Raw genomic sequence first — 11381 nt, 5'->3', positions numbered from 1 at the left:
CTTTATATTTGATGATATCTAATTCATAAATAAATAAAAGTTTGAGACAAAATAAGATGTAGCATGGCTTAATAATTAGTGCCACTAAATTCTTATACGATTAAACCGCTCAAAACATGTGTTTAATCATCTAGAACTCCAACTATTTGATATAGTTCAATTCTGAACACGTGACTTAACTCTGTATTTTTCAGGCCCTGGTTTACTGTTGAATGGTGGTAGTCGGCATTTGTCTAAATTATTTAAATACGTTACATGTTTCACGTGACGCAAATTTTTACGGTTAAATCATGTAAAATACCAGTATATATATATATGATTATATCTTAAAATCTGTATCAGTGTGTTTGTTCTTATGTCATTTTCTAACTCACAACTTCTCCGCATGAATCACGGGTGTAAGACTATTGGTATTTGGTGCATTGGCATCCCTTTAAGTCTGTGGCTTAAGTCGAGTCATGTGTACAATACATTTATCTCTGCAGACACATAACAAGGATTGCTGTCTTTAAACGTGCATTTTTCAATTTAATTCCACATATAATTTTTATTCAAGTTGGCCGCCGTTTCACAGTCAGACTTTAATCAAATGACTCTACCAACCATTAAACTTTTATTTTCGGCAGTAACAATGAGAGACGTATGATGGACAAAAGGAGAAAAAATAGTAATGAAACTGACTTTTATTTTTATCTTGTTTTACCAAAAAGTTGAGACGTTGTGGGGTGAAATAAGTGGACCCATGAAAAAAGTGGACAGGCGGTCATATGCGCATGCGCAAACCTATATATAGCTAATGGGCGGAGCGCGCTTAATATAACCTCAGGGTACATCTCAAAACCTAAATTGACTAGTTCGCCGATTGATAATATGCCTCCGCTGGATTAATGATATCTATCTTAGCTTCCGTGAATAAATTGGGCTAATATACTGGTATGACTGACTAAAATGGTTTCTGTTTGATTTTCTTTCGGGACATATTTTCTTATCGACATTGTATTTTACATACTCTTTGTGACTGAGTGGTCTAGGGCGCTGGCATTTTGCATGAAATTTTTTTTTATTTCAAACAATGCTGATTTTGCCCTGTGGGTATCAGGTGTTCATTAAGAGCTATATGCCATTTTTTAGTGTCTAAGAATGACATGCAACAGGAATATACAAGGATATGAAATATACATATACACATATAAGAGACACAGCATGGTAATTAATAGACATACCAAGATTCCCCTGGAAAATAAGTGGACACAATACTATGAGAGATAAATGCGGTATTTCTAGACAAAATAAGAATCATCTAGGAAATGATTGAAAACGATGTTATTATTAAATACTACATTTATATAACGCCCTTTTCATGATAAAAACATTCAAAGGCGTTTTACCTAAAACAAACGCAGCCGCACATGGTGCGAAATTCATGCTCTACTGGCACAGACAGAAAGCGATCTGACAGAGGGACAGAGTGAGATAAAGCCCCCAGAACAGATAGAGAGAAGTCATTTCTAGATACATGCCTGTCTATCTCTTTGCGAATAGACAGTCAAGTTCACGCGAAGCCGTCTTCCCTGCGAAGATCCAGTACAGGCGTCTTAGTTATGTGGGAGACACTCGAGAGCATCTCAGAAATGTCCTGTGTCTGGACCAGGATTCAAACCTCGGGTCTCTGGATTGACAGTCAAGTGTGTTAACACTTGACTACCGGTCCACATATAATATAATTATATATGAGACACAGTTATGGTATATATATGATAGACATAATAAGAATCACCTGGGAAAAAGGTGGACACACTGCAGAGAAATCCTATACTTCATAACAATCTATTTGAAAATAATAAGTGGTCGCGATACATGTATATAGCAGACATACCTGAGGAAATGGTAGGCATTATAAGAAACTTCGGAGAAAACTGGAAACGATATATATGAGACGCAGCCGGGGAACTGATAGACATGATAAGAATCACCTTAGAAATAAGTTGACATATGAGCCACAGCTTAGGACTTGTACGACATGATAAGAATCTTCTGGGAAAGTAGTGGACAGAATATAGAAAGAAGTGGACAAGATATATTTGAGACACAGCTGAGGAACTGGAAGACATACATTGTAGTTAGAATCATCTGGTAAATATTTGAACATGATATATATGAGGGATTGGAAGACATTACAAGAAGCATCTGGAAAATAAGTGGTCACTATATATGTGAGACACAGCTGAGGGATTGGAAGGCATAATTATTATCAAGAAAATAAGCGGTCACGATGTATATGAGACACTGATGAGAAAATGAGAAAATGGTAAACATAATAAGATTCCAGTAAGAAATAAGTGGACATGATATATATTTATTTATTTTGTTGGGTTTAACGTCGCACCGACACAATTATAAATCATATAGCGACATCCAGCTTTGATAATGGAGGAAGACCCCAAGTATCCCACAGTGCCTTATTTCATCACGAGCTGGCAGAACCACCGATCTTTTGTAAGCCAGCTGGATTGCTTCCTTGCGAAGAATTCAACCCCCGAGTGAGGCTCGAACCCAGATCGATAAGAAGCAAGTGATTTGAAGTCAGTGACCTTAACCACTCAGTCAATGAGCACCCCCACCCCCCTACCCCTGAACACGATATATATGAGACGCAGCTGAGAAAATGGCGGACATAATAAGACCCTCCAGCCGGGAAATAAGTGGACACGATATATACTAGACACTGTTGAGAAATACTGTACTTATGTGAGGCTATTGGGAAATAAGTGGACGCGATATATACCAGTCACAGGTGAGGAAACAATAGGCATAATAAGGATGAAATTGGAGACATAGTTCTAACTATGTCTCCCATTTCGTCAGCTGTATCTCGTATGTATTGTGTCCACTTATTTCCTTGAGAAATAAGTGGACATGATACATATGAGACACAGCTGACGAAATTCAATACATAGTAAGAATTTTCTAGGAAATAAGTGGACACGATATGAGACACACCTGAGGAAACGGTAGATATAGTAAGAATCGCATAGGAAATAAGTAGACACAATACATATGAGACACAGCTGACGAAGTGGTGTGCATAAAAAGAATTTCCTGGGAAATAAGTGGACACAATAAATATGAGAAACAGCTGAGGAAACAGTAGATATAATAAGAATCACATAGGAAATGAGTGGACACAATACTTATGAGGCACAGCTTACGAAGTGGTGGACATAATAAGAATTTCCTGGGAAATAATTGGACACAATAAATATGAGACACAGCTGTTGAATTCGTATACATGATAATTTCCTAGGAAATAAGTGGACAAGATATATGTGAGACCAAGCTATGAAAATGGTGGACAAATTAAGACTCTCCAGCTGGGAAATAAGTGGACAGGATATATATGAGACACTCTTAAGGAATACTATACTTAATAAGAGTCTGCTGGGAATTATGTGGAACGATATATACCAGACACAGGCGAAGAAACAGTAGGCATAATAAGAATCTCCAAGAAAATAAGTACACAATACTGCGTCAGTGTTATATTATTAAAGTGATTGTATAGTTTTGATATGTTCAATTCATTTGAATTTGTAGAAACTTTTACATACTGTTTTTTTTTTAAATTTCCTTTCCGAACCTGCGTGGCTGTGATTTACTTAAATTCGTAAACTTTTTTCCTTCTTGTAATTTATATTTGTTTTGCTAATACGTAAAACGCGATTACATTCGTATTTAGAACGTACAAAATTATGTCTCAAATTAATATTAGATTTATTTCTTAAAAATAAATTTCTAGATTTCTTAAAATTCGCTCGTGTAGTAAAACAATCTGCGTTAAACCACGGCTGGAGTAAAACCCTGCGTTTCAGAGTGTAATACGTTCTTGTCTAAATACTGTTTGGGCAGGCGTTTTTGATGTGCGAACGAAAGAATCTGTCACCTCATCGATGTTTTCGTGACTGTGCATACGATCAGTAAGGGTTGAACATTTATTTTCTTCCCTATTCAAAATTTGTTTAAAATAATTTATTTTTTCACTATCCCATTTCAATATCATCTCTGTTTTTAAAATTTCATTACGTGTTTGTTGATGAGATTCTTGTTTATTAATATATTAAACGAAATACCCGAATGATCGGAAAACTCGTTCGGTTCTAACACTTGGAAGTGAGAAATACAATTTAAGTTATGAATATTCAATAACAAGTAATCAACTACACTTGATACATTCAATGAATGGTCACACTTCAATCAAACAACTGCTTCCTATCCAACACATTTGACTTGCAATTTTCCAATTCAATTCAATTCAATTCTTTATTACTCTCATTTCATGATACACATGATGATATGAGGCAAAATACAGTATTGACATATAATATCAGTGAGGCTAAATATTATACATTTAACATGGTTATACAAAGGCAGATGTTCCTTTCAATAGTTTATAGAACAAAAAGAAATAATTCATTCATAGTAATGACAATAATGCCTGACAAGAAAGTATTTATATATCACCACTTTCATAAATCACTGTGATCAAATATTATTAATGATGTCGTTAATAAACATACGTAGCTTTCTATATTCAAAAATGATTGTTAAAACTGGTTGTCATTAATTTTTCAAATGATATGATATTAGGGTTCCTTTTGTATTGTGGTTTAATAAAAAAATTCTTGCAATATTTAATGTTGAACATCTAAGAGATAATGAAACTCATCGCCAATATTTTGATTACATAATGTACATTTTCTTAATTCCAAAGGGATTCTATTCCAGCAACCGGTTTCTATAGGCAGTATGTTTTAACGATTTTGCTCGAAAACGATTTTAAAAAAAAATTTCTAGCTTTGGAAATAATTTAGACAGTCAATAATTCTTACTGAGTAGTAAATTTGGATAAAATGAAATGACGACTACACGATATCATTGTTAAAATGCCTGAAGTAAACATGTTACATGTAGCTAGATTTTCCGTGACTGCAGACACTGGTAAACATCACTGGTAACCATAACAACAAATTCTTGCGGGTATTACTTAGTTCACGATCAAATTTCTTTTTCACATTTGTAATATACATACACCAAATTTTATATTAAAACAAACAAACAAATGTAGGTTTCGTGTTTGTATAATAATAACAAATTAAAAAAAAAGATTCAAAGGCAGTCTACGACAGTTTAGGACATTCCTTGAGTAAAGACGATGAAAAGGAAAACATTTCAACAAGATATCTATTTTGTCCGGTTTCTTTTTTTTTAAAAAAGAACATGGTTGTATTGTTTCATACTGTGAACATACTGATCCGACAGTTTGCCATTCATTAGAAATATATGTGAACTTAATTAATATTTTAGTTTTAAAGATTCCATGCTACGTTAAATATAAACTAGGTAACCATCGCTATACTCTTTTGTTTCTTTGTTCTATATATTTGATATTTCTTCGTTAAAATTCGAAGTCTACTGTATGAAGATTTCTTCGATTGGACGACTGAAATCTATTTCTTATTTCGTGGGAATTATTGTAACGTTGACATCTCTTGTGAATCAAAAATGACGTCACCGTTGTTATGTTTTCATGTCCATAGGAACAATATTACTTTTCTGCGTTGAGAAGAAGAGTTCAGCTCAATCAAATGAATGGTGTAACTGTTCTGTACAGATCGGCCCGAATCGGCCCTTGGCACTAAACGGGAAGATATAATAGCCCATTTCATACGCGTATTTTTCACCTAAAAGATAGAGTTCAGCCAGTTGGTACAGTGCATATTGAGCAACTAATTTTATCTATAACGTTGACGAAAACATGAAATACCTGGATTATCTCTACAATAAGGAACATTGAGAAAATGAGACTGCTGGACGATGCAAAATGAATTACCAATTCTTTAAAATGAAGAGTACCCATATGCCGAACTGGGCGTTCTAGGTGGAAAATGGGTTAGTATGATATAGCTTGTAAAATGCATTTTGAGGTGAGCTGCCCGCAAGAGGCATGTTTGTACGTCCACGGGTCAGGTCACAGACAAGAAAACTTTTAACTTTCTTGTACATTCATATATCTATACCAGTATATGTACATGCATTAAAACGTGGCTCAGACATACATGTTACTTTTTAACCGATTTCAGATATTCTAGCGAAAATGGTTGATAAATATGTTAAACAATATGTGAAGTAATGTCTCACCTACTTGGGAATCTCTGGTCGCATAAAAGATTTAGGTCCTAAGGCCAAGGTCATAAACAAGGATACTTACAACTTTTATACTCATTCATATATAGTATTTAATACCAGCACATACATTTTACATATTGTATCTTAAACTACATTCAATTTGACATGATATTAGGGCTTATTAATTTATGATAATTAGACATATTATGTATGATATGTGTGAACGTTCTCGATAAAAGAGTTTGAATGGGAGGTCATAGAGTGCCAGAGCTCGAGGAAACCGTGCGCCTATCAGTTAACCTTTTGCAACATGGACAGAACGTCATGTAGAAAAATGATCGAAATTTCGAGTTAAAAAATCCGTAGGTTAAAGGATTAATCGCTGAATTCAGAAAATATGATCGCAGACCAATTTGAAGGGCAACTAAACCAGAAAGAGTTTCCCAGTCATATGTGCCTTGGAAGGCTAACCACAGCGACAAAGCCAGGTGTGGCAAAAAGCTAACAATAAATACTGTCGTTATTACAAACATTACTGTTGTAAATTTCATAGTTTTGATGCTAGCATGTTCGTTTGGTTTGTTAGGAACGATTTTAGTGTGAATTTCACTTCTGGTAGAATGAGCTTCACTGACACCTTCTGTTTCACCATTTGTCTTTCTTTTGTTTACGTTTACATTTGGACTGTTGTTATCGGTTACATGACTTTCGACGGTATGGGAGATTGACGATTTTGGTCGAGTGTACTTAATTTGTGATTTGTTGTGTTTATATATAAATAATATAGCTCTTCCAACAAGACCGTACAACACAAAAAGAATGAAAGTCGAAATTATGAAACAAAGGAGAAAAAATCCATTGAAAATCCACAGATATATTTTGTATGAGGCTTCTTTTGTAGTTGTGCAGTCAAAGCCTTGCAGCTCGATGCCATCCTCTGTCAATACATCCACAGGTACAGACGTGTAGAATACTGCTGCAGGCCAAGACAGCAACAACGAAAACGGTATAGAAATTCCACATGCTATTTTAGCCTCTTTACTTCTGAACTGCTTCTTGAATGGTCTGCAAATTTTTCTGTACCTGTCAATAGCAATGACTATTAGCGTAAAGGCACTTCCAATTGCCGCAAAGTAGTTCACAAATCTCATAACTTTACATGCACCGGCGTAAGGGAAATTGCAGAAGAATCTTATGTCCACAATTTCAATCGGAATGGACAAAGTGCATGAAATAAGATCGTACATCGCAACACTGAGAATAAACATATTATCCGAACTTCTTCTCGATTTGAAACCGTAGTAGTAGCAAATTAAAACATTGCCAATTATTCCAGCCAGCATTAAAACCACCAAATACACAAAAGCAGGTATCATCAGAACTGCTTTTTTGTTGTTAAGCTGTTCAAGCAATGCATCCTTGTTTATTGTTGTGTTATTCATTTTGTACAAGACTTGATAGCTAATGCATTTGTAAGTTATAAATTTAAGCAAATTACGTAGCGATCTGGCTGATTTGGATTATTCCATTGCTTTGTGTTATTCCATTAACATAAATGAGGCTAAAATATTTCTCAAAACATTTATTTGTTTGCCATCGCATTTTCTTTCCGAATCATCTAGTAAAATCGCCAAGAGTCACCAAAAAGTCACGAAGTGGTAAGATGTTCGACAGGAAATCAATGCAACAAAGATACTTTTTATACCATTAGAAGGAAGAGTAATAAAATATATTTAGAAATTATCACGTACTCCCCCTTGACACAAACTGACGTGAATAATCCTTGAAAATTAAGATTTCCACTTTTTCTATTTTATACTTGAATTCGGGAAGTTTAAAAATCGCGTCGCCGTTTTATAGTCGCTAAATTCATAGGGAGTTTCCAAACAAAAAGTACCAAAGTAAATAAATTTCAAACAACTGCACTTTAATTACGTTGTATTTGTCAACTGAATAGAATTATTACTCGAGAAATCAAAGTTTGCTGACCAGAGAGTTGAACGGATGACTATGATATAACTGATATATAATAGAAAGAGTAGGGGTTCACGAGAATAAGCTCATTATTTGAGTGGCTCCTACGCTTTCTGTTTTGTACCATGGTCCGCCAATATGAACAACGCATTCGGCTACTAATTTTGATTGACAAGTTAACATTCCATTTTAAGCATTGGAACTATCACGTGACAAGCGTTCTCCAGCTAAAATAGAGAACGGTTTCAGAAAGTTCAACATTTCCCTACAGTATTCTATATGTAGGCGGGACATAATGTTCTCTAACTTAGTTAGAGTACGGCTTATAGCCACGCCTCTTCCTCAGTTGAAGAATATTACAGATAGAAGTTAACAGTTATAATGAAAATGCAGGTAAGCCATGATACAAGCTTTGCCCAAGGAGACTACCGGTAATATAAGTTAAAGATATATGTATATTATGAGAGACATAGTTAGATTCTCCTCGGAAATAAGGAGACACGAAATATATGAGATAGAGATAGGTAACGGGAAGACATAATAAGACATAATGTTTTTGATACAGCTGAGGAAATGCTATACTTAAAAGGAATTCATTAAGAAATAAGTGGATACGATATATGTGACACGGCTGAGAAATTGGTAGATATAAGAATCTACTTGGAAATAAGTGAAATCGTCGATACAGTACGAATCTCCGGGTGAATAAGTGAATACAGGATATTAAGTGGACACAATATATATGACACTAAGCTGAACGATTGGAAGACATAAAAGAATCTTCTGGGAAATAAGTGGACACAATATATATTAGGCACAGATGTGGAATTAGCAGACATTAGAGCAGTCATGGAAGATGACAAATACCCACGAAGTGGCACATTGACACAGACGGCCATCTTGCATCAGATAAAGACATTTCATACCAGAAAACACATTCTGTCTATGTCCAAGAGAACAGTTTTAAGAACGTTTTTATGTCTCACGCTGCGCATTTATTATGTCGGTCACTTCTGTGATGTTTGAAGAGAATGCAGTGAAACTGTAGAAGTAGTTCGCAGCACAAGGAAAGTATAAAATCTAATACGGCTGCCAGTTGGCTATCTTGTATCCGATCAAAAAATGTTATGTCTGACACTGCGTCTTAACATGTCAATCACTTCTTTGACGTCTGAATAAAATACAGCAAAAACTGTAGAAGAAGTGAGCACCACAAGGAAATCAACACCATAACCAAGCCAATTGTAGCAACGAGTACATAACACTGGCTGTCTTTAATATATATCGCTTTCACTTATTTCAAGGAGATTCTTATTATGTCTCATGTATATCGTGTCCACTTTTTCATAGAAGTTTCTTATCATGTCTACCAATGCCTCAGCTGTGTCTCATATATATCGTGTTCACTTATTTTTCAGATGTTTCTTACTATGTGTACCAGTTCTAGAGTTGTGTCTCATATGTCCACTACTTTCCAAGGTGCTTCCTATAATATCTATCAACACCTCTGCTGTGTGTCATATATTTCTTGTCAACTTATTTCCCAGCGGATTAATAAAATGTCAATAAATTTATCAGCTTTATATCATACCACATTTCCCCAGAAGTTTCTTGTTTCCTCACCGGTGTGTTATATGTCCACTTATTTCCAAGGGGATTATATTTTTTTTATTTTATATCTACCAATTCCTGTGCTGTGTGTTATATATGTCGTGTCCACTTATTTCCCAGAAGATTCATATTATGTCTATTAATCCCCCGGCTGCGTCTCATAAACATTGTGTCCACTTATTCCCCAGTGGATTCGTGTTATAGCCGACTAATTCATCAGCTGTGTATCATATATATCATGTCCACTTATTTCCCAGAAGATTCTTATTATGTCTACCATTTCGTCAGTTGTGTCTCTTATAATATCGTGTCCACGTACTTCCCAGTGGATTCTTATGTCAACCGTTTCATTAGCTATGTATTATGTATACCATGTCCACTTGTTCGAGGATATCGTGTTCACGTATTTCCCAGTGGATTCTTATTAGGTCTACCAATTCCTCGGCTGAATCTCACATATATATCGCGTCCAGTTATTTCCCATAAGTTCCTTTTTTGGCCAGCCAATTTCTCAGCTCTGTCTCATATGTCATCTTATGTCCAAAAGCTACAAATTCCTGTGCTGTGTGTCATATATGTCATATATGTCGTGTCCACCTTTCCCAGAGGAGTCTCATTTTGTCAACAAATTCATTACCTGTGTTTTATATATATCGTGTCCACTTATTTCCCAGGGGATTCTTATTTTGTCTACAAAATTCTCAGCTCTGTCTCATATGTCCACTTATTTCACAGAATATTCTTATCTTTTCTTTACATTCCTTAGCTCTGTTTCATATGTCCACTTATTTCAAAGGGTATTTTGATATTTCTACAAATTCCTCAGCTCTGTCTCTTATGTCCACCTATATCCTAGGAGAATCTTATATTGTCTACCAGTTCCTCAGGTCTGTCTCATATGTCCACTTATATCCTAGGGGATTCTTTTATTGTCTACCAATTTCTCAGTTCTGTCTCATATGTCCACTTATATCCTAGGAGAATCGTATAATGTCTACCAATTTCTCAGTTCTGTCTCATATGTCCACTTATATCCCAGGGGATTCTTATATTGTCTACCAGTTCCTCAGTTCTGTCTCATATGTCCACTTATTTCCCAGGGGATTCTTATATTGTCTACCAATTTATCAGTTCTGTCTCATATGTCCGCTTATATGCCAGGGGATTCTTTTATTGTATGTCAATTTCTCAGTTTTGTCTCATATGTCCACTTATATCCCAGGGGATTCTTTTATTGTCTACCAATTTCTCAGTTCTGTCTCATATGTCCACTTATATCCCAGGGGATTCTTATATTGTCTACCAATTTCTCAGTTCTGTCTCGTATGTCCGCTTTTATCCAGAAGTTTCTAATCTTGTCTACCTTTTCCTCAGCTCTGTCTCATATGTCTATTTATTTCCCAGGGGATTCTTATTTTGTCTAACAATTCCTCAGCTCTCTGTCATATGTCCACTTATTTCCCACAGGTTTCTAATTCCTCACCTCTGTCTCATATGCCGACTAATTTCCCCAAAGTTATTTTATTTTGTCTACTTATTCCCCAGCTCTGTCTTATATGGCCGCTTTTTTCCCCGAAGTTTCAAATTTTGTCTACCTATTCCTCAGCTCAGTA

General features: G+C 35.4%; 1 protein-coding gene across 1 annotated transcript; it reads right to left on the bottom strand.

Moving 5' to 3' along the window:
- Positions 1-5251: 5251 nt before the first annotated feature.
- On the bottom strand, positions 5252-8087 carry LOC128559555 (cholecystokinin receptor-like). Its single transcript, XM_053551606.1, has one exon. The coding sequence runs from the start codon at positions 7623-7625 to the stop codon at positions 6438-6440; it is 1188 nt and encodes a 395-aa protein (XP_053407581.1). The 5' UTR covers positions 7626-8087; the 3' UTR covers positions 5252-6437.
- Positions 8088-11381: the final 3294 nt, after the last annotated feature.

This window comes from Mercenaria mercenaria, chromosome 9 (genome assembly GCF_021730395.1).
Source record: "Mercenaria mercenaria strain notata chromosome 9, MADL_Memer_1, whole genome shotgun sequence".
Lineage (NCBI taxonomy): Eukaryota > Metazoa > Mollusca > Bivalvia > Venerida > Veneridae > Mercenaria > Mercenaria mercenaria.
The sequence above is the reverse complement of the archived record's forward strand: the minus strand, read 5'-3'. Positions and strand labels throughout refer to the sequence as shown.

Bases quoted from the DNA above. Each gene is read 5' to 3' on its own strand.
- LOC128559555 (XM_053551606.1), bottom strand. From the start codon at position 7,625: ATGAATAACACAACAATAAACAAGGATGCATTGCTTGAACAGCTTAAC.